This window comes from Dioscorea cayenensis, chromosome 11, assembly GCF_009730915.1.
Source record: "Dioscorea cayenensis subsp. rotundata cultivar TDr96_F1 chromosome 11, TDr96_F1_v2_PseudoChromosome.rev07_lg8_w22 25.fasta, whole genome shotgun sequence".
NCBI classification, from domain to species: domain Eukaryota; kingdom Viridiplantae; phylum Streptophyta; class Magnoliopsida; order Dioscoreales; family Dioscoreaceae; genus Dioscorea; species Dioscorea cayenensis.
In genome coordinates, this window is record NC_052481.1 from 21,400,517 (window position 1) to 21,423,961 (window position 23,445).

At 35.1% G+C, this 23,445-nt stretch overlaps 4 protein-coding genes across 5 annotated transcripts; 2 read left to right on the forward strand and 2 right to left on the reverse strand.

Annotated features, from left to right (window-relative positions):
- Positions 1-2,716: 2,716 nt before the first annotated feature.
- Positions 2,717-5,425, forward strand: LOC120272592 (E3 ubiquitin-protein ligase RMA3-like). Its single transcript, XM_039279459.1, has 2 exons — positions 2,717-2,869; positions 4,574-5,425. Exon 2 carries the CDS (start codon positions 4,608-4,610, stop codon positions 5,157-5,159), a length of 552 nt encoding a protein of 183 aa, XP_039135393.1. The 5' UTR covers positions 2,717-2,869; positions 4,574-4,607; the 3' UTR covers positions 5,160-5,425.
- Positions 5,426-5,702: 277 nt separating this feature from the next.
- On the reverse strand, positions 5,703-9,691 carry LOC120272210 (monothiol glutaredoxin-S11-like). Its single transcript, XM_039278972.1, is given in 4 exon segments — positions 5,703-7,112; positions 7,114-7,206; positions 8,528-8,602; positions 9,420-9,691. Coding segments are annotated over 4 exon segments (1,497 nt in total). The 5' UTR covers positions 9,597-9,691; the 3' UTR covers positions 5,703-5,960.
- Positions 9,692-12,132: 2,441 nt separating this feature from the next.
- Positions 12,133-17,229, forward strand: LOC120272308 (choline transporter protein 1). The gene is given in 11 exon segments (XM_039279110.1): positions 12,133-12,395; positions 13,185-13,543; positions 13,951-14,096; positions 14,336-14,519; positions 14,754-14,827; positions 14,907-15,020; positions 15,281-15,637; positions 15,833-16,090; positions 16,319-16,366; positions 16,368-16,547; positions 16,814-17,229. Coding segments are annotated over 11 exon segments (2,109 nt in total). The 5' UTR covers positions 12,133-12,201; the 3' UTR covers positions 17,009-17,229.
- Positions 17,230-19,209: 1,980 nt separating this feature from the next.
- LOC120272599 (MLO-like protein 14) lies at positions 19,210-23,196 on the reverse strand. 2 transcript variants are annotated; one of them, XM_039279468.1, is made up of 16 exons: positions 23,033-23,196; positions 22,519-22,890; positions 22,350-22,407; positions 22,019-22,260; positions 21,811-21,927; positions 21,649-21,709; positions 21,384-21,481; positions 21,198-21,272; positions 20,907-20,992; positions 20,631-20,680; positions 20,509-20,549; positions 20,249-20,419; positions 20,140-20,175; positions 20,008-20,075; positions 19,856-19,916; positions 19,210-19,783 (listed from the first exon to the last, which is right to left on the reverse strand). In XM_039279468.1, exons 2-16 carry the CDS (start codon positions 22,642-22,644, stop codon positions 19,379-19,381), a joined length of 1,695 nt encoding a protein of 564 aa, XP_039135402.1. In that variant the 5' UTR covers positions 22,645-22,890; positions 23,033-23,196; the 3' UTR covers positions 19,210-19,378. The 2 variants fall into 2 exon arrangements, with proteins under 2 accessions (XP_039135402.1, XP_039135401.1); XM_039279467.1 differs by having other exon boundaries at positions 22,959-23,196.
- Positions 23,197-23,445: the final 249 nt, after the last annotated feature.

The following is a 23,445-nucleotide window of genomic DNA, read 5'->3' on the forward strand; positions in this document are numbered from 1 at the left end:
ATTTTAAACTATAAAACTATATATTTAAACGTTATAGAATATAATTAAACGGAGAACAAAATATTTAAACAATAATAATAGTTAAACAGAATACTAAAGTTAAAGCTAAAAAAATGTTAAACATTAAAGACTTATGTTAGACATCTTCAGATTTATTCCTTTCCATCGAGAAGCTCGTTTCTACCTCTCTAGATTCACCACAAGATCCTGGATCTCAACGTTCTCCCCCCCGGCCACCAGAAACGCACGTTAAGCGACCAGCAACCCTAAACCGTGGTTCTTCCCGCGACTATCTCGACCGGAAAATCTCCATGCCATACGCCGCCCGCCACACGCCCATGCCGGTATCGACGAATCAACGATCCAGAACGAGTAGATGTATTTGGAAGAGGACCGCCCACGAGGTCACCATCGAGTTTACAAAATATCTTCTCCTCCCCAAGGCCCAGAGCGCTCGATGGAGTCTCGTCTCGTAGGTCTGACAACCACCCACCGTTTCTTCGAAGACCACGCGCCATCGCAACGCACCAAGAACGAGCCACATCTGAGGTTCAAACTCGCGCCTCGATCCGAATTTAGGCACCATCGCATCAAAAGAGAATCAAGAAGGGCCTCTGTATAGCTTCCACCAAATAACGCAAACGCCCTTCAATCTGCCGAGGGGCATGTAACTTTCAATTCCAAGGCTCCAACCGCAAATAGAACGCCATTAACTAGGTCGACCGCCATAATCATAAGCCTCGCAGAGAAAAAGTTTGAAATATAAGGTTTAAACCAGAACCCGTTATTAAAAGAGATATAAATGTTAAAGAGACCCATTTTAAATGTAGAGATAAACAGACAACAAATGTTAAACAAACATCTCATTTAAACGTCAACCTTGAAACAACTATATCAAACGAAACGGAAATGTACATATAAATATTACAAAATCATAATAATCGAAAACTATTTATAGTGATACATACAAAATGCAAACAAACAAAACCCACTGAAATCGCGACTAACAAAACCCCAAGAAATCCATCAATATCTTCCAACAAAACAGAGCACAAAACAAAACCGAAACTTCTTTCTAATGTATCAACATAAACCATACTCAACCTTAACGAACATGAAACGCAACATACTGACTTCCTTCAGATACGTGGAAAGGGAAAAAGAAGCAATTAGAGGCACGAGAGACAACTGAGACAAAAAAGTAAGAGCGAGTAAAAAACAATAACGTAATTCTCTACGAAACCCCACCAATCGCGAGGCACACGACTCCATGCAAGGGCATTGCCAAAAATTTGAAACCACACTACATCCGTTTGGGGGCTAAAACACTTAAAGGAGGTTGGGAAAACTAACGTTTTAATTACAAACTTAAAGAGTTTTTAGAATTCCACTTAAAAAAATAAAAACATGTTTATTAAAATAAAACCTAGCAGAAAAGCGTGACTGAATATTAAGGAATACGGAAATTTTTAAAATTAATTAATCATTCATGCTTTCACTGTTCAGTCTTCGCCAGAAAGTGACATATTATTGTTGAAGAAGTCAAAATTATAATATGTAGAGTATATCATATTTTATTTATTTTGAAAATTTTCATTTTCATTTTTTTTATTCTGAATCCAGTGAGCTAGACTTATTGGATGTATATTGTAAATGATGTAGCACTTTTAATGCCTTCCCATTTGCACCATCACCATCCAATTCTTTGGCTAAGCTTCACCAAATTTTCAATTTTTTTTTTATTTTTATTTTTTATTTATTTTTTTTATAAAGTAGATCAACCACAAATTTATTAAAAAAAAGTTTATTTTTAATTATATATACCTTTTCTTTCCTTCAGATTATTTTTTTCTAAATCTTATTTTTATTTGTTTTTTTTTATCATCATATATCTTCGTAGAATGTCCACATATGATGTATTCTATATATACATATTCTATACACACTTGAGTTGAGTTAGACACGTAATGATGACTTGTAATGTGAACTGCACCGCATATAGAAAAATGGATTGAAGTTCCCTTTAATTAAAACTTATTTTTTTAAATAAAGATTTATAATCCAGTAATATATATATATATATATATATATATATAATTGTAATGATAATCTTAGTTTTCAAAATTTTAAAGGAAAGTATACACTGTAATTGGTAAAAAGAAAAAAAATCAATTGGATAAATTTGAAAGTGCAGGAATTACTGGTCATTTGAGACTAAAGTATAACATAAATAAATAATAATTTGTCTTAATTTTATTAATTTTATTTAGATAATTTTACAATCAATAGAAAAATCCTTATCATGTTAGTTCTTATTTCACCTTCATTAATAATTAGTAAATTTTGGGTTTTTCCACCTGAACGAACTACGCGATAACAATGATAAGAACAAATATTAATTAGAATAATAATAATAACAATTAACAGTAAACCGTTTAATAATTATAATAAATATAAATAAAAATAAAAATAAAAATCCCAACTAAAAAATCAAAGTCCCATGTCCCTCATCAAACTCCAATTCTTCTTGACCGTTAGATCTTGAGTATCAACGGTGCAGATAAATTACCTGAAAAATATTTATTAATGAAATAAATTTCGCACGTGTAATCCTTCGCACGTGATAGCACGTGCGTGGTTGGTACGTGCGAGACTTTGTTCTTGGGTTTTTATAAATAGCATGGTGGGCGCTGCTTGTTTTCTCAGCTTCGCACGCCATCGTTTCTTCTTCTTCTTCGATTCTTCGTCTCTTCTTGCTTGCTATTCACTTCAAGGCCTCGTCTTTCTCTTTGATTTCTCTCTATTGGAGCCATTGTAGCTCGCCTAGCTGAGCTTTCGTAGAGGCGGTGTTTTCTTTGCTGTGGATTCGGTGAGTTCTTGGTCTTTTTGTTTGATTGTATTGTTTTATTTGGATCTTTTCTATTGATTTTTTTTATGTGTAGTTTGAGGAGCGTTGATGCTTTGATTTTTTTTTTTATGAATTAATGTGAAAGGGTTTTGTTTGTCTGTTGGGAATCGGTGGAGAAGCTGTCGCATTTGAATGGTTGAATTGGATCGATGTCAGCTTGTTCTTTCTTTTTTCTATTTTCTTGTTTTGGTGTTTCTTTTGTGGATTTTGTTTTCTTGGTGAGTGAAAAAGAGAGGGATTGTGATTCAATGATCCTTTCGTTGGATTTCTTGTGGTGATTGATGGTTCTTTCTCCTTTGATGCATGAACTTCGTTTGTGAAAATTTAGATTTAGGGTTTTGTTCTTCTAACTTTTGCGGATTAGAGTGTTGGAAAGTTTGATCTTTATGGGAACTTTTGGCTTACTAATGTGTTTATTGATTTCATAATCTCTCTGGAAGCTTCTTTGTTCTAATCTTGCTTGTTCTGCTGCTTTTCCTTTGATATTAATTTGTTTTGCTTTTTTTTATTCAGATTTCCTCAATAAATGCGCAATCTTTGTTTTTGGTTTTATAACTTTTTAAAAAGAAGAAAAAGATAAAATTTTTGACCTTGGAAACCTTTTTAATTTGCACTTCAGATGCCAAATTTTAATGGTTAAGTGAACCTCTAGAACATAGTTTGCTGAAAAAGGAAGTAAATTGATTTTTTTTTTCTACAGGAATATTCATTGAAAAAGTGTTGTTTCTCTTTGACAAGTGCTATATTTCTTCATAAATCCTTCTCTTTATTTTCTTGTTTAATTCTTTTGTGTGCTCACTGCTCATTGAACTTGTGAGTAATCAAATCAAATCTGAGTAATCAAATCAAGATAAAAGTTTCCTGTAGTTAGTGCTGAGTGATGTAGTTTCTTTACTTAACATTCTCCAATATTTTTCTCTGGATGGGATATGTCTTCCACCCATTTTTATCTCATAATAAGATCTTAGAAAACATACATCCAATAGAATTCAAAGATATTCTTTACTTTGGTAATCACCATCATTCTTATCAACATGCTTTTCACCCCAATAGCAAACACCAATTTTAGTGAAACAAGACATGTTTCTTGGTCACAAATTTCCCTGTCTGGCAACCAGCAAGAGTTGATTTCTTTTTTTATATATTCCTTTTGCCACTTACTGCATATAAATTATTGCGCCAATGTAATAACAGATATGCTCAATTGATTCCCATTAATCAATGGCGTGCACTTTCTAGGATAGAGGTTGCAGTTTGTTGTGGGCTCATGACTTCCTTGTCACTGCTCTCTGTGTTCATCTTTATCTTTATCTCTATCTCTATCTCTTAGGTTTCCTTATCATAGTCTCTTTTGTAACTTTGTGCAAGTGGTTGGGCTGCTTCCGCTCCTCTTTTCCTTTAGAATATGACAAAGGTGACGTCATTTCTTGTGACCTCCTCGTCCTTCTCCACCACCACCTCCTCCTCCTCCTCCTCCTCCTCTATCTCTCTCTTTAGATAATAATTTGTAAGCCCAACAACCTTTTATAGATGTTATTGATAGCATCAAGTCTTGAATTACTGGAATTTCTGTATGTATACTGTGTTTCTGTAGTAATTTTTTTTTTCTGTTCTTGTTTGTGATTTCTGTTTCTGTTTGACTAATATGATTGCTGCCTTGTACAGACTAGTTGAAATTATTGGTTGTTAGTTGGAATAAATGGAGGTAGAAGGAGTAGCTGAAGGATGCTTAAATGAAATCTCCGACAAGGCATCTTCCATTGAAGAGCCAATGAACAAGTGTATACCGGATAGCCAACCACCGTCGGTGAATGGTTGTTTCGACTGTAACATCTGTTTGGACTTCGCAATGGATCCAGTTGTGACACTCTGTGGTCATCTCTACTGCTGGCCCTGCATCTACAAGTGGTTGGAGATCCATGGTGGTGATTCTCACCATTGCCCTGTCTGCAAAGCATTCCTCTCGCGTGACGCATTGGTTCCCCTCTATGGCCGCGGCAATTCCTCCCCTCAGAGTCCTGAAATTCCTAAAAGACCTCCTTCAGTTTGCCGTCCTGACAACCAGTTTGATATCAATCATCATCACTACGTTCACCATAACGACTACCAGTACTTCTCCAGCAACATTCCACCGTATTGGCCTATGGAAACAAGTGTGTTTCGTTCAACAGCCGGAGAAGTGATCGAGGGAATAGCAGTCTCTATACTCCCCTGGATGTTCCGGGACCGAAAGCAGCATATACTACTCTAGACCACAACTCATGAATGCAAGTGCAAACAATCCAAGGCTAAGGAGGCAAGAGATGCAAGCAGAGATATCACTTCACCAGTTATGGTCTTTTCTTTGTTGCTTAGCCATATTGTGCTTACTCTTGTTCTAACCAGTGACATGATTCACACATAATACTTGATGCAATAATGCATCTCTGATATACCTGTAAAAATATAATGTTTACAACTTTAATCTGTTGTTTCTTGCAATGGTTAATGGCAAGAGTTGAAAGTTGTATTTTCTTTTGGTCTCCCACTACTAAAAGGGTTTTGAGTGCCAACAAACGAACATTGTGTTTGGTGAGTTTGTGGCGTTGGTTGGGCTTTTTCACACTGGTCTTTATTTATTTAAGACTTCAATGTCAATGGTCCCATAGCTTATATATATAAACCTATAACAATAAATGCTTGAAATAAATAAAGATCCTACTAATTAGTTGGTTGAACTACACCTTGCTTCGTGGTATGATATGACAATAAGGCCAATCTCAGCCAAATATGGGTTATCACAAAAGCTAAACCATCATAAATTTGGTCACATTTGAAAAGGATTTCTAAACCAATGTTATTTAACTCAGCAGAAAAGCACAATGAGATGGCAAACATCCACAACAGATGCTAACAATACAACTACAAAGATCTGACAAACCATCAGAACATCATAGTTATTGATCACTCAAGAGATTAAAGGAAAAAACCAAGCAGTCCGCGGTAGCAGAGAGACTCTAGGAAAATAACCATAAGACATCGATGATTTAGCTTTTGATTATAAAGAACTAATCTACTCAGAAAGAGTGGATTTAAGTTCACCAGATTTCTGCAGTTCCAATATGATGTCGCAGCCACCGATAAGCTCACCTTTGTAGTACAGTTGAGGAAAGGTAGGCCAATTTGAGTAAGTCTTTAGGCCCTGCCTGACTTCTTCATTGGTCAAAATGTCAAATGATCCAAAGCTAATGTCTTCTTTCCTAAGTGCATCGACAACCTTCGAGCTAAAACCACAGCGCGGAGCATCAGGAGTACCTTTCATGAAAAGCATTGTCTGCGAGGAAGAAATGATAGTCTTTAGCTTATCCTCAAGAGTTTCTTTTGCGGCAATTCCTTTCTCAGCCAAAAGATTCTTCAATTCCCCGCTCTTATGCATCTCCAGGGCGATATCAGACCCCCCAATAAGCTCACCTTTTATGTAGAGTTGTGGATAGCTAGACCAGTTTGAAAAAACTTTAAGGGCCTGCCTTACTTCATCGTCAGAAAGAATGTCGAAGGACCCGAATTCTATCTTCTCTTGTTTAAGGATATCCACAACCTTGCGACTGAATCCACATTTGGGTTCCTCTGGTGCACCCTTCATGAACAATACAACAGGAGACGAATTGATCAGGCTTTCAAGTTTAGAAGTCAAGGCAGTACTCAAACTGGTTGGTTCAGCAATGCCACCACCTCTACGAGGTTGAGGAACATCAGGCAATGCAGGAGCTACAATAGATTCTCCAGCATTTGCACCATCTGAAATCCCATGATCTCTAAATACGTCCTTCAACTCACCATTTTCATGCATAGCAACCACAATATCACAGCCACCAATTAGCTCCCCTTTGCAGAAGAGCTGAGGGAAGGTTGGCCAGTTGGAGAATTTCTTCAAACCCTCACGCACCTCATTGTCTGTGAGTATATCAAAACTTCCAAATTGGACTCCCAAGTCCTTCAAAATGTCCACAACCTTCCGACTAAAGCCACATTTAGGTTCTTCAGGGGATCCTTTCATGAATAGAAAAACAGGATGAGAATTAACAAGCTCCTGCAGACGTTTCTTTAAGGAATCAGCTAATCCAGAGCCTGTGGTTCCATCTTGTGAGGAAGAGCCATTTTCCTTTGCCAGATCTTTCACTGATTCTAGAACAGCAGGTCCAGCGGCCATTCCAATACTGGCAGGGAGCAGCAGATTCCACCTGGTCAGAAGATCCAGCAACTTTTGCAACTTTATTTGCCAAGCCAGAGGGGTTTGCACCCTCCAGTGTATCGACAGTCTTTACCATCCTACAAAGGAAAAATATCACAAATTTTCACAATGGTATTAGACAAGCCTGAATCAGTATTGGTTATGATTCAGTATTCTTCCATTTTTCAATTTGCTAGCCATGGAAGATTGGGTTCCCAAAATATGACGAAGGAAACTCACAACCTCAGAAAAAAGAGTGTCAATATATGGTTTTATTTCTTAAAATACAAGCAGACTATTAGCAAAAAGAAAGATTGAAAAGCAAAGCAACTACAAATTAAGCTAAATCAATTAGGCATCTTGAGTCATGCATACTCAAGAAACAAGTTACGGATATAAAGCAATTACTAAAAGCACCAAAGCAAACCAATTTCATGGAATCATTTGCTTACATGAACAAATTCTTAGATTATCTCCCAAACTTTCCTGTAATAAGAGTATTTGTAAAACTATAATTATTCAGCCCTTACAACCAATAATAACAAGGTCAAGTTAAATGGCTGCTCCTCTCCCTTGACATCCTGTGCATGGCTACATGTCAACACAGATGTAAACCAAAGAGTTTTGAGGCTTCTTAGCATGATAGCATATAATATGCAAAAGAAATCTCAACAATATCTTGGTAAAGACAGTCTTAGTCATCCCCTCGAAAACAAATTGTCCCAAAAACAGGGGTCATGAATTCAACTTGGATATATTTCATTTGATGCAATAAAATGTTACATGAGAAAATAAAAAAATGACAACAATATAAATATAGCGGCACCCCATTGGGAATTCTCAATTAATAAAAGGATTAGATGTGTCTGAAGTATCAAAACTCAAATTTGCTGTTGAAGGCTAATCTCATGAGATGAACATACCACCCAAAGAAATCCTCTGTTGATCACTGATATGAATGTGAACACATGATAATGAATTTCTGATAAATAAAAAATGAAATTCTCACATGCAAGACTTTTCTTCTCTTTGCAGTCAGAATCCCTTGACTCCATTAGAACCACAGGAACTAGTTATGGCAAGGTCATCATGGTACAAAACAGTTAAAAATCTAAAACATTTGATCGGCATTGTGCTTGGATGATAACTCTTATAGACCAAGTGACACGATTTTCATTCAAGAAAACTAAAATGAAGAAGATGTTTCAGCCCATCATGAACTTTAAACAAGTAATCTGCCGGATTATTCATCTAAATATGAGTTGGTGTATTAATCCATAGGCATGAGTGGTTACTAAAATTACAACAAACAAAATAACAACTTCAATAGTTAATCACATGGAATCATATTTCCTCAAACAACAGAGAAGGAACAAATAAGCCAGCCATAAAAAAGGAATCAGACAAACCTTGCAGAAGACAAAGTATGGCACAGCTGAAACTGAATAAGCCTCTGAAATTTCAGGCTGTTCTTCTGCTTCAACCTGGACAGATGTATGACAGAATTACAACAAACTACAGTGCAAAACTTGTATAAACACATAATTCAAAACCAAACTTAAGAGAGAAAAAAAAAATCAGTAATTTATCAGAGCAAGTAAATTTTGAAAACAATTTAATAAAGATGAAAAGTTACTCAAGCAGTGTAACTCCTTAAAAAAACAATGGTCCAAGCAAAGTTTATTTTGAATCCCAAACAAGTTAAGAAACTGCTTTTAGAATGATGAAACAGATTAAAAAAAAGGACGAAAAATACAATCTCAAGTTGCTCGCATGAAGAACATAATTATATATATACTTTAAAAGTTATCTTTTTTCTCATTAATTCACCATTCTTTTTTGCTTTACACCATTCCTCAATCCAAACAGACCATTAGTGAATTCAATCTAACTTTTTATCCTTAAATATACGGTAAATCATGCCAACATAAGAATATTATTAAAAAAAAACACACTACCTACTTGATAAACAGCAAAAGCTCAAAGAGAACACCTGGAAACCCTAACAAGAAACGAAACAGAAAACCCCCAGGGCCTAGCCAACAAAATTTTCTTCAACTCGCAATCAAAAGGAATGAGAACTTCACCAAAAAGAGAAACAACAAATCAAATCTAAAAGGCCAAAAACGGAAAGAAGAGCAGAAACCAAATAGAACACTGAAAACCCTAATCCTCAGCACCAAAACCATTAAACTGACAATCAAATCAAACGAAAACACCCCAAATTCTAACCAGAAACAACAAAATCAAACGAAAAGTAAGCAAAAAGAGCAGAAAGACAGAGAGAGAGCAGAAGCGAACCCTGAGGAAGACGACGTGAGGGAAGTCGGTGGCGAGGTGTGAGAAGACCTGGTCCATCTGCTTGGAGGCCTCACACCATGATGCCCAGAAGTGAAGAATCACCACCGCAGGGCCACGAATGAGATCATCAAGCTCCGGCTTCGATTGCACATCCTTCACGGAGCCGCCGGTGGCCATCTCTCTCCTCCCTTCTTCTTCTCCTTCGGCCTCGATTCCGATGAGAACGATCGAGAACCAGAACAACACGATGCCCACTTCACTATAAAAAAGATGTTTTTATTCTTCTTCTTTTTTTCTTCTTTCTTTTGCGAAATTATCAAATAGTCCCTTAAACTATGTTCATTTCACACTTGTTTTTGTTTATAAAAATGCCCTCGTATTTTTAATATTTATAAAACTATCTGAATTTTAATTTAATAACTATATAAAAAAAATATCACATAATAATTGAATTTATCTCTCGCTTGACGACTCTCACTAGAATCTTTTCTTTTTTTATTAAACCCTCATAATCTAAAACATGGTTCGAGTTAGGTTTTTAATGAGAAAATTATAATTTTGGATTTTATTAATTAAAAAAAAAAGCATGTCTTTTCAACTGCTTTCAATTTCTAAAAAGAATTTTAAATTTATCAAAAAATATTTAATTTTTAAAATTCTTAAATTTAAATTAAATTAAAATTACAAAATTATTTTTATTTTTATTATGTTATCTACGTATATGGGTGTTGGGCAGGTCTCACGCTGACATAGGCACTCCTGATCAGTTTACCTCTTCATTGATGTGCTTACGTTTGAATATTAAAATATGTAAATTCACTATCATTATACTCCATACATTGTGTTTTAGCACACAGTAAGATAAGCTCATCCCATAGTCCTCACCATGAGAAATTTAAAATATGAATAAAAATTTTAAATAATAAGGATCAAAAAAATAAAATGAAATAGTTATAAATCACAGTGAAAATAGGTATGGAGTTTTTAATAATTTTATCAATTTTTATTGTGGAAATAGTTGAAAAAAAAAATTAGACGGAAAAAAATAAAATTACTATTTAGTTAAAGAAAGGTTTGATAGGGACTGATAAGTAATTTAATACCTAATATTTAATATTTAAATATTTAAATTTTTTTCCTCTTATCACGAGCGTAGAGTGGGGTGCCTTTTATGGCAGAGATAAGATGAGGTGTGAGGAGCTTTGCTTCTCCTTTTCAAGCTTTTCTCCATTAAAATAATAATAATAATAATTTACAAAAAAATATTTGTTTCTTAAAATACCTATAATTTTGTTTGTATTTATGGCAATTAATTCACTAAATTAAAATAAGGATGTGATAAAATAGGATCTGGTTTTAAACTTTCTAAATAGATAGTATCTGAAATTTCTTTTATTTAATTGAGGAGATGAGAGTAATTTAGTGAATTAATAATATAAATCATTTTTTTTTAATAAATATAAATCATTTCTAAAATAGGAAAAAAATTCTTTTATTTAATATTTTCTCGGTTTTATGTAATTAAAATTTTTATTGTAGAACTCATTTGACGTGAATCATGATAAGTTGATAACATTACTGTTATTTTGTTATCTTGTTTTCACTTTGAGTAACAACAAATGCACTGTAAAAAAATGTTATAGGATGAAAAAAAATAAAGTATTATTTTAAGTAATTAATTTTATCTACTTAAATAAGAAGCATGGGTTTTAAACAATATATTTTATTTTATTAGTTTTTTGAGCCACCGGTTAAGTCACAAGCTCTAAACTATTCAAGTGAAGATAATATCTTATAAAAAATATTTTTATATATACAAAAATATAAACTCAAAATTGTTGCTAACACTAACTATAAACTTTTACTATTTGAACTAGCTCAAATTAATAATTCTAATTTTAAGTATACTCAACTGTGTTTATTATTTTATCATGTAAATATTGTTCTCGAGTCAGGGAAAAATAAAAAACAGTGAGGCAAGTTTGTTTCACAAATTTTTTTTTTAAAAAATAAATAAATAAATCACAAACATATTAAACTAAAAACAGAAATAATGAAACATGGAAAGTTTCTTGGATTTCATAAAAACAATTACCAAAGTGAAAAATGATCCCTTTAACAAGATAAGCATTTAAGAAAAATTTAAAATAAATATAATTTTATAAGCATTTTCAAATAAATTCTTAGATAACTTAACAGACAAAAATTATCAAGTGTTACTTTGTAAACTATTAAACTTATCAATAAAAATAAGATGCTATGCTGCACGAGACATAATAATTCTATTAGCCTATTTTTTTTCTTCTATAATTATCTTTTGATTTCAATAAAAATATTGTTTATCCACATGTTATTAAAAAAAAGGGAATTACATTTAAACCAAATTAAATCCACATCATACGGAATTTTTTTAAAAAAATAATCAATCATTAATCCCGGGTTAAACCAAGTCCAAACCGATTCAACCACCGAGTCAAAGACAAGCACAACTCGTAACAGCGATTTGTTTAATAAAAGCACCCTGGTCTTAATCACCCATAAAAAGAAACTAAAAACCCATTCCCCCATAAAATACTCCGCAAGAATAACTTTAACTATCCTAATTTTCAAGCAAACAGCCAATCATCAACTCACACCTGGCAAAGTGCTAAAATTTTCCGCGGGTACAGCAGAACAAGCCAAAGATCCCACCTTTTTCTCTTCACTGAGCTGTGCGTCTCTCACTCTCGGCTCCCCTTTCCCACTCTCTCGCATCTCTAGGAGGAGAAGAGGAGTTGGAGCGATGGGAGGGCCTTTGGGAGCGATCATTGGGCGGTACCCGACGGAGAGTGATGGTGACGGAGACATGGCCGGAGGCGGGATCATCCGGCACAACCGCAAGTGCAGGGATTTGGTGTTTTTGGTGATCTTTATCGCATTTTGGGTGGCCATGATTGTGAACTCTAGCTTCGGATTTAATCAGGGGAATCCTCTCAGGTTTGATTTTTCCACTAGTTTTACCTCCATTTCTGGCTTTAATTTTGGTGTCTGTTGAAAAGGCAGTTTTTTTGTTTTTTTTTCGTTTTTATCAGTGTGCTGGTTGTTGTGGAGTGGTGTTTGTGGTTCTCTTTCTAAATTGGTGCTCTTAGTGTCTATTTTTGGAGTGGAGATTTTGTTTAAATTTTGAGCGGACGTTGCACATCGGTTTACTGTGTTTGGGGTTTATTTTTATGTCTCTATTTCACTTATTAAAGTTTGTGGCTTGATGATGAATTTGCTATTTTCCTTTACTGTTTAGACACTGCTTGTTGTGATTATTTGAATTGATTAATTAGGTAGGTGTAACTACTTGTCAATTTGCACTTGGATTCTATGGTTAGCTTCTGTGTCTGCCAAAAATTTGACCTTTTCCATTGGTCTTCTAGTTTTAAATGTTTCTCGTGCATTACTAGTTTTCTAGGTTCTTCTTGCTTGTCGCGCGCCCTTCTTGGGTGGATCATTATTTGGATTTGGTTCAATTTTTTGGTCTTCTGGTTTCTGCTAAACCTTACATATATTGTTGAGTTTATTTTGTACCTATGGAACATTGATGTTAAGAAAGCATTGAACAATGTTTGTGCTTCATCTTTTCTATCTTATGCTCTGTGCTAGTATCAAATGTACCCTGATGAATAATTTGTTCTTTATTTGTGCATCTGCCACATGCATCAGAGTCTTCCCCCCGGTCTTTTGCAAATATGTTTTCGAATTGTTCTCTGGTTATATGTATGTTCATTTCTTTTGCAGGCTAACATATGGCTTGGACTATAAAGGCAATGTATGTGGCGATAAGCATGCTGACCCAGATCTACGGGAATTGGAGGTCAGATATTGGATGAATCCTAATCAGGTCTATGAAAGTGGGCTTAAGAGTAGCCAGTTTAAGTTGGCTGATGCCAGGAGCATCTGCTTAATGGAGTGCCCAGTTCCTTCTGATGATGGCCTTAATTGGATTTGTGACTATCCAGAGGGGGATATTCGCCTCACAGTTGATGATTGGATCGATAGAGACTATGATTATTATGAGTTTCTTACACCTGAGATGAGGAATAGCTCACTTCAGCTTCAAGGTCCCTGCTATCCTGTGATATACCCCAGTGTAAATGGTAAGTACTGAAATCAGATAGAAGTTGGAAGAATCAGTTGACTTATGATTTTGCTGATTTAGGAACAAAGGAAAATTGCATGATTTTCAAAATATACCTCTCGGCCCTCACCTCAAGATTGTTCTGATTTTAGTTGATAGATTATTTAAATCCTGATATATTTGTGAGAATAAAATGTTTCTTGGCAACGAATTTCTTATGAAAAATGTCTTCTTGAAATGATTACCAAGGCAATTGATACAGATGGTATGCATTATTAAAAGTATCTGTGCAACATTTTCTTCTGAAGTATATTAAGTAAATATATATGTAGGTGCATAAATGAGTTTTGTAATCTATATTTCTTTTCAGCTCCTCATCTTTGCTGCAAAGGCTAACTATTGACATCTTATTTATCTCCCTTGTAGTCCTTTGGAGTTGCCAATTCATAGCACGCGCATCAAATGTTTCCTTGCGTCACTGGCAGCAGATGGGTGGTGCTAACATTCAAGAAGATATTATAATTGATAAAACTATTCACAAAGCGATAAATTCTCCATCAGCTGTTTTGAAGGTTAAAAATTATTACTATGTTTCCCTTTTTTTTTCCTTCAAAAATGATGGTTCCCTAATAGAAGTTATCCTTTTGTCTTTTCTTTTCGTGTAATTCCTATATATGCTACTTATTATAATTGATAAAACTATTCAAAAAGTAAAATTTCTTCTCCACATTCTCATTTTTATCATTATAAATGTTACCTCATTTCTAATGAGAAATACGCTACTTATTCTCACTTTTTCTTCAATTTACAGAGGTATGTTGCAGATATTGGGAAGGCATGGCCTGTGTTGATTGTTTGTGGTGGAATTCTGCCTTTGTTTTTGGCTGTGTTCTGGCTATTAATGATTCGTCATTTCGTTTCTGGCATGACATGGATTACAGTCATCCTTTTCAATGCCCTCGTAATTTCAGTTACAATGCTATACTATGCGAAAGGTCAGATCCATGATCCTACAATCATCTGAAATGTGTTATTAGAAAGTCATTTTTCATGTGGATGCATCTGTTAATTTAAAAAATCATTAGTTCTCATGCCAAAATATAAGAATAGTTGCCTGTGAATTTTTGATACATGCTCAGCAAGGTTCTCTTTCTGGGGAGATTTCAGTTTTTCAACTGTTATGGTGATTTTATTGTTTATTCTTTATAATTAAAATTTTCACCTTCCAGCTGGATGGATTGGAAATGATGCTGTATCTGTTGTTATTGGTGTGAGTGATCCATATGTCAACATAAGTGGAAGAGTGAGTCCTCCCTAGGAACTGAACAAGCTTCCCAGGATAATCTCACCCATAGTTACTAATTTTCAGAGCAATCATGCAGGAACTAAATCACCTTCGTGCCATTGCAGTTCTTATGACAGTTGTGATGATTGTAGCCTTCCTTTCCTCAATAGCCATTGTCAGGCGTATTCTTATGGCTACATCTGTTCTAAAGGTCAGAATCACATTCAAGCAAAGAAAACTCTTTTTCTCTGACATATTATAGAATTTATCCACATCCTATGAATGCTGACATATTTAGTGCAAGACATTCATTGTTTACAAATCAGAATTGGTTATGAAGTAGCTTTCCTCATGAAACTCCCCATTTGATCACTTAATCTTGCAAAGAACATTTCAACTTATTATTATGCACTTGTGGACTATATTTTATGTTTGTTTGACTACTCTAATCATATGCAATTTGTCAAGCAGGTGGCTGCAAAGGTCATAGGAGAGGTTCAAGCCCTAATTATCTTTCCGATTCTACCATATGCTATTCTTGCAATCTTCTATATGTTCTGGTTATCTGCTGCACTCCATCTTTTCAGTTCTGGTCAGATAAGCCGAAATGATTGTAATGCCAATTGCTGCTCATTTGACCTCAAGGCCAACAAGGTTAACTGTGATAATTGCTGTGGTTATAGCATTCACTACACTCCACATATTGCAGCTGCCATTCTTTTTCACCTGTTTGGATGTTACTGGGCCACACAGTTCATAATTGCAAGTTCATCAACTGTCATTGCTGGATCAGTTGCATCCTATTACTGGGCTCGTGGCGAGATATCGGTAAGTTACTCGTGTTTGTTTGATTATCCATAAGTAAATCTCACCTGTATCCAAGTTCACTACTTAAGGAATCCTATTTCTATATATTTGAAAGCTTGTACTGTTTTACTTGATGTATAATTTTGTTTCTGGCCTACATAAAGTAAGAAAAAATTTCCAGTTAAATCATTAGCTAATTTGTTATCAATACAACAGGAGATTCCATTTCTCCCAGTGTTTTCTTCACTGAAGCGGCTCATGCGCTACAGCCTTGGCTCCGTCGCTCTTGGTTCACTGGTTGTATCCATTGTTGAGTCTGTGCGGTTTATACTTGAGTCAATCCGCCGTAGGCTGAAGCATACTGATACCACAAATCTTAGCCGTATAGGGAAAATGTCATCCTTTTCATCGAATTGCTGTCTTGGGTGCATTGATTGGACCATCAGGTCTGTGAACCGGAATGCTTATATCATGGTAAGTCCAGTGTTTATTTCTGCAGTCTGCTGCTTTTGAGAAATTCAACAAATCACGATTTCTTTTTGTTCATGATAAGCATGCTACTTGCTGTTTCACCCACACTATTTATTTGGAGTTTTGGTACTTTGATTCTTTCGTGCAACCATAAACCACTTGGTTTTATGTTTGTGATTTGTCTTTGAATTTATTGATATTATCAACTTCTTCAATGTTTTTCTTACCCAGATTGCTATCACTGGCAAAAGCTTTTGCAAAGCATCCGCAATTGCTACAGGGTTTGATCATGAATAACATTTTACGAATTGGCAAAGTAAACGTGATTGGAGATGTCATTCTCTTTCTTGGAAAGTTGTGTGTTAGCCTCTTCTGTGCAGTGTTTGCATTTCTCATGTTGGACACCCACAAGTACAAATCTGCCCATAACAAGATTTCCTCACCTCTATTCCCTGTTCTGGTAAGCATTTCTTGTTCTCGGCTCAATTGACGATCTTATTACTGTCAATGATCAAACAAGGAATAAACTACTCATGGTTTGATGTTAGCTATGTTAGGACTTAGGATTGCCCCAAAAGAAACTAACACTTTGAAGGCACACCAAAAACAATTGCGAGGACTATAGTATCACCAAAAACAATAGCGAGGACATTAGTATCGCCTATGTTATGATACAACTATACAAGATAGTGACATTGGGATGTTTCAATGATAATATTTTGTCAGGTGTGCTGGGGACTTGGTTACATTGTTGCAACCCTGTTCTTCGCCGTGGTGGAGATGGCGATTGACACCATCATCCTCTCATTCTGTCAAGACGCCGAAGAACATCAAGGGAACGCACAATACGCGCCTCCTCTCCTCATGGAGACGCTCGACAGCCAAGGAGAGATGCAAAGAATCACTCAAGGATCATCTTAGGCGCATTCATGGATTCCTCGTTCAATGCCGAAGATAACACAATGAGGCATTCTCAACTCCCTCTAGTAGTCCAGTTTTGTTATACAAGTTTCTCATAGTTTGTGTGATCAAAGTTATCAAATCCAAAGTTGGAATGAATTCAAAGTTTTCTATGTATGTGAAGCCATTTCACTCCATGTATTTTTCTTATATATTCACAGCTCTTGTGCTGTTTTGCTCCATGTTTAATCTTGTTAATTAAATATAAAGGAAAACTATGAACCTCAGTTTAAAGAATTTAAAAGTTTCTCCATGAGATGTTACACATATGTAATGCCATCACAGAGACATAAAAATTTATGAAAAAAAAAAAGAAAAAAGAATGGATCATCCTCTGAGATTCCTAACCTTGTACCAACCCCTCTTGCATGTAGCTCCAACCACCCTCATTCCATTCCTAATGAGCAGCTTCCATTCCATAGCCTTCACCTTCAACTGCTTCTCAAAGTCTGCCATTCTTTTTCAAAGCTTTCTTCTCTCAGCTTCTTATTCTCTTCTTTTTCTTCTTCTTCTTCTCTAATTCCATCTATTAATTATGGCATAAATATATTTATATAGAATGCATTCCGATGTTTATGGAAACTGTGTTGGACTTGAATCATGATTAGCTGTGAATTATTATCTTAATGGCAAATGACTAATTAATACACACCTTTTATTTTTCCTATTTTTATAAAACAGGTTCACTTTAATTAGAAATACAACTCATGACAGTTAATAACTTCAACATTTTCTTTTTACTAAGATCATATATATATATATATAAAGCTAAGGAAGATGCCGGTTGGTTTCAGATTAAGGTGGTATAAAGCTAAGGAAGATGCCGGTTGGTTTCAGATTAAGATGGTATATATATATATTCATCAAAGTTTCAGTGTTTTTATCTCGAGGAAAGTAAGTGGTTTTTTTAGTGGCTAGGTTCTAAGAAAAATAAGGGTATACATAAGTTTAGACGAAGCAAATGGGAGCGGGACTTGATCACACATGAGTAACATGAGTATTGGGATTATCCGTATACAACTACTATTCATACTCCAGAAATGTTTTCACACATTCGAACCCTCACCAAAAATTTTAATGGAGACTGACTGCATAATAAATCACTTGGTAGTTGGTAAAACAGGTAAGTGGTTGCTTGACCACAAATGTCTAGTGCTAACTCCGAGTTATCAGATATTGACATTGATTTGTCCTCCGCCATTCTCCATTTTATTAATTTGCATGACATATATGAATATCATATTATTAAAAAAATGAAAAATAAGAATTTATATCTCTTACACTTGCAAAGAAAAGAGTGCAAGTAGTTGCATAAAAAAGAATGAAAGCAAAAGCTCCGGTGAGATCCTTGATTAATTGATCATTAACCTTGTACATCTTACAACCAACCTAACTTTCATTTTTCATGCTTGTTTAGTCCATAATATTTACTAAGTTCACTGACGTTATCTAACTTTGAACACACAAAAGTACAAAACATGTTCTCCACCAATATATCTGCTAAAAATAAATTTACAATTAAATAAACAAATAATTATTATATTTAATTAATAGAGTTCTTTGATATGTATATGGGTACGTACCTTGGGAAAATTTTTCTTATTTATTTATTTATTTATTTGGTTGCAAAGAATGAGAGAGTTAGAAATGAAATGAGCTACTAATTAATGATGGGATAAATTTTATGAAGAAGGTGGCATAAGAGTGATGGAGAAGTCTCGCACGTGTGTATCGCGTGAGATGATGGGTGGGATTTCTCATGCCTTCTTTACACGTGCCATACACGTGCTAACAATCGGTTTCGGCCTTGTCATTCTAGAAGCAGTGCCTCAAGATTCGTGCACAAATCTTCGTGTATATATTTCTAACATAACTTGAAACCTTTGAAATTTTAGGAGGTGAAGTGAGCTTACCAAATGGTCTAGCTTGTTCAACAGAATTGGATTTCTATGTTTTTTTTTAATAAAAAATTATAAATAAATTTTTTTTTAGAATTATAGACAAGCTACACATAAAATTCAAACCTAACCATAAAAAAATTATAAATAAATGCTTTTAAAATTATAAACAAATCACTGATAGAATTCAAACAATGAGCATTTGAGTGGGAGAAGAATTAAGTACTTTATGAAACATAAATTTAAAAAATAAATAAATAAAAGGAAAAAAAAAGAAACTAACACATCATTCAAGCTCTAATCATTCCACATATTCACATATATTCGATTAATTTGGCCAAATACAAAGAGGAAAAAAAACATCATCACATAACATGCATTGCAAAACTAAAAACTAATTAGCAACCTATTCCATGCAGTATAATTTTCATGTTCATGATCTCCAAACCGGCATTGAAGCTGATCTTGAAATGCCATTTCCCCGGGAATCCGATAAAGACGGCGAAGTTGGGACCGAGAACGAGCAATGCAGAAGTGGCGTGTTCGAATTAGTACTATAGATTGTACTCTCATCAGCAGCAGGTGAATGCTGATCATTGTCAGCAGAGCCAATGCTTGCATTTGGCTGTAGTTCAATTTGTATGAATGAATGATTATAGTGATCATCAAGCAATTGCTCATCCTCTTCAATTGAGCAAACTGTGCTTGTTTCGGTTCGTATCGTTGATTCATCTACTGATCGACGGTGTCTCCTTCTCTTCTTCGCGGCCTTTCCCCATCCATGTATTGTCTCTCTAATCCTTTGCGGAATCAATGCTGCTTTGTAGTTTGATCCCATCTATTTGTTATAAAATATAATTATAAGCAAACTACATCATAAAAAAATACGACGAAAACTAAGATAAGTTACCTGAGTTACTAACGCATAGAGAGGCAATGTGCTGTAGCTACAAAGGAACTGTCCTGCAAACCTGAAGATTTTTCATCGGTATGTTCACTGAGTAGGATTCGAAGATAATAAAGTCTAGGAATTGAATTGCATTGCATTGAATTTGTGTATACCCCAAAATAAGCCGAATATATACGAGTAAATGGTTTCTGATATAGCAAGAGTCGTATCCAAATTGCCACTGAAGAAGCAGAGTCAGTAGAATAACAAGTGCAATGGTTTTTAAATTGAGGTAGAGAGAGTACCCAAAACCAGAAGAATGAGGCCAGCTCGAATGAGTTCTGCGAAAATGAATGCAACATCAAGAGATGAGGACAAGAGAAATAACAGTAATTTCAAGGAAGAATTACTGACCTGAAAAAGAATGAAGTGGATTAAATTCAGTAAGAGTTCGGGTTTCTTGAACCAGAAGAGGTCGTCTCGTGGCTTTAATCTTCCTCCATTCAGAAGTCCGCTAATGCCTGCACTTTCCAGAGCAAGAGTGGCAATTACATGCTGCAGTTTTGCACCGACCAGTAGAACAAGCTGCAAACATCGCATTGAAAAAGAAGTGTGACTAGTTACTTTAATCAATGAATTTGAAGATTTCGAAGAATTAGTAAGTTGGTTCTTACAGTAATAGGAATTATCGCTATCCAGAAATAGAGATTAGATCCTGAAACACAAAGGTATCTGATTACATATTGCAAAATGCTAATTTTGATTTTTAATGTACTTGTCTTTGAAATTATATTACCATTTATGTTGAACAACATGAAGCCAATGACGAAACCCCACAATGGTGCGCTGCGATGAAGATATAAAACAAAAACAAGCATGTTAGTTGGCATTTCTTGCAGCCAGTATTACGGCATTCAAATGACATCAAAACTTGAAATTTATACATTTATGAAATTAAGATTGGAAATGCTTATGCCGAGTTGATTGAGAAGAGACATGCTTTTGCGGAAGGTGAAATCGAAGCATCACAAACAATTCATCAAAAAGTTCGTGATGTTGAAAAATTGATTACCTAACACCCACAATCTTCTTGAACTCTTCTTCCATAGAACGTATCATATAGCTATGGAAATCATATCTCGAAGTTAAATTGTGATTCTGCACAAATAAAAAAGAGAAAAAAAAAAAACAGAGGCAAACTGTAACATTAACTGTGTATTAGATTTCATTAGAGATGATGAATTCATCTTCATAGAATGGTAATTAGCAGCAATAAAGCATGATTTGTAACTCTATCAAGACAAAGTGACAAAAATATATAAATAAAAAGCCACCGCCTTTGGAGTAGTTATGAAAATGCTACCATTATAAAGCCTCTTCGAAGAGTAAGGTAGTCTGCTCGAGCAACTGACCGTCCAAACTGACGGAAAAAACATATCTGCACAACATGTCATATAATCAATTGAAAATTTGACCAATATTTCCTTACAATTCGTGTTAAATAAAATGCAATCTCATTCTAGAAATGGTTGAACAAACATTCACCTACCACCCAAACAACAATACCATTCCGACTCCAAGAATGCGGGGCGTGAAACTTCACGAATGTTGATTGCCGTCTCATTGTCAATGCTCTGGTGGTAATATCTATTAAAAATCAAGTTAGAGCAACGAAAGAGCTACTGAAAAGAAAATACGAAAACTTCAGCCTGAACATGCAAAATTATAACATTAATGAAATCACCATCAGGAATGATTAAGCTGGCATAGATCAAATAAACCACACATTAACCAATACAAGGCTAATCAATTACCACAATAAGCATCAAATTGATCCTTTTGAGCCTCATCTTCCCATGATCTCCAAGTATGGATCTGCCATGATTTATTCAAAAGAAAAACAATAAGAATAATGTAATTACATAATCATGATCGAATAAAAATGCGGTCTTACAAAGTCGATACACAAAACAAACCTTTACGATAGCCAGCAACATAGTAAGGCAACTGTATGATACATGGGTTATTGCCATAACAAATATAAAACGGTGAAGCTGTTCCAAACCCTCATATGAAACAAATGGTTCATAGCCCTGCACCGTTCGAGCAAATGATCATTGTCACTAAAGTAAGAAGTCGAACTAAAAAATGATCAGCAAAATAAAAACAGATATATACACATGCCTCAGTGCAAGTTCCATGAGTTGATTCACTCAATAACCTCTTCATCGAATGCCGAAACAAATACTCCATGAGTTGCTTGCGCTCCGGAGGTGAGCCACTATCAGATTCTACAGAATCATCGACCTCCGATCGAGTGCATGGGGAAAAATTACTATTATAAAACTTCGAATCGATGCAGATACTGGATATAGTTCTTGAGGTGGCAGTCAGAAGCAGTGATATAAAGCCTAGCAACATTAATTCTACAACAAAAAGAAGTACCACAGCAAATCATTCACCAATCAAGAACACAATAATTTGAACAAAAGGATTTTTTTCAACACAAACACACCTTCTTTCATTTTCTCCACTGCTTCAAAGAGTGGATTCCTATGTGTCTTCTTCAACCACTATATATCAAAAAACCAATATCAAAAGATTTGAAGATTTTTTCAAACAACACCAAACCACATGATTTTTTCTTGGCAATAAAGAGCAAAGCAGATCAAGTAAACACTTACAGAGCTGAGACGATGAATTGATCTCTCGACGAGCAAAGAGACAAAGACGAAGATGGTGAGGACTGTGGCCACAGACCAAGTAGGGGTCAGTGCCAGTGACCTCATTTCTTCTGGTTTTCCAGACATTATTATCTTCCACCTCTAAAGCCTTGAACCTCTTCTCCACCATAAAAACCATAAAACCACAACAGCAGCAGCAACAACAACAACAACCACCCCAAATTCCAAACTTCAAACTTCTCCACTGAAAACCAAGAACCCCAAATCCAAATACAACCCCCCAAAAAATAACACAACTTTCTTCTTCTTCTTCTTCTTCTTCTTCTTCTTCTTCTTCTTCTTCAGTGGCCAGTGAAAAGAACTCCAATAGATCTGTGACCCAAAACACATGTCAAAACAAAAAAATGACATCAGTAGTCAATAGGAGTCAAAGGTCTCACCTTGCACACTCAAAGAAAACCAAAATCATAGCCAAAGATCTGCTAAGAAACCAAAACATCCTGAGAAACAGTACATTCTAGAATCTCCACACCAAGTCAAGCTCCAACTCAATGCAAGCAACCACTCCAGTTGTACTACAACAAGAATTAATAAAGGAGGGATCTTGGAAAGCTGATTCAGTTATTGGCGGGGGAAAAGTTCAATGCCCACTACAACTCAAACAAATTACTGCCAAAAAGTATATATATATATAAAAAAATTGCTTTTTTTTCATTGGCATGGCTGGCTCATATGAAAACAAGAAAATTACTGGAAAATGGAAGAAAATGAAGATCGGAAAAAGACGTTTCTTTGATTATTTTGATATAAAAATGGGAAAAAAAAAAACAAAATGAAGAAGTGGGACAAAGGAAAAGGGTTGGGCACTGGGATCAACGTAAGCCATGTGCATTCACGATACTTGGGTAGGTGATGGACGGGGATTGA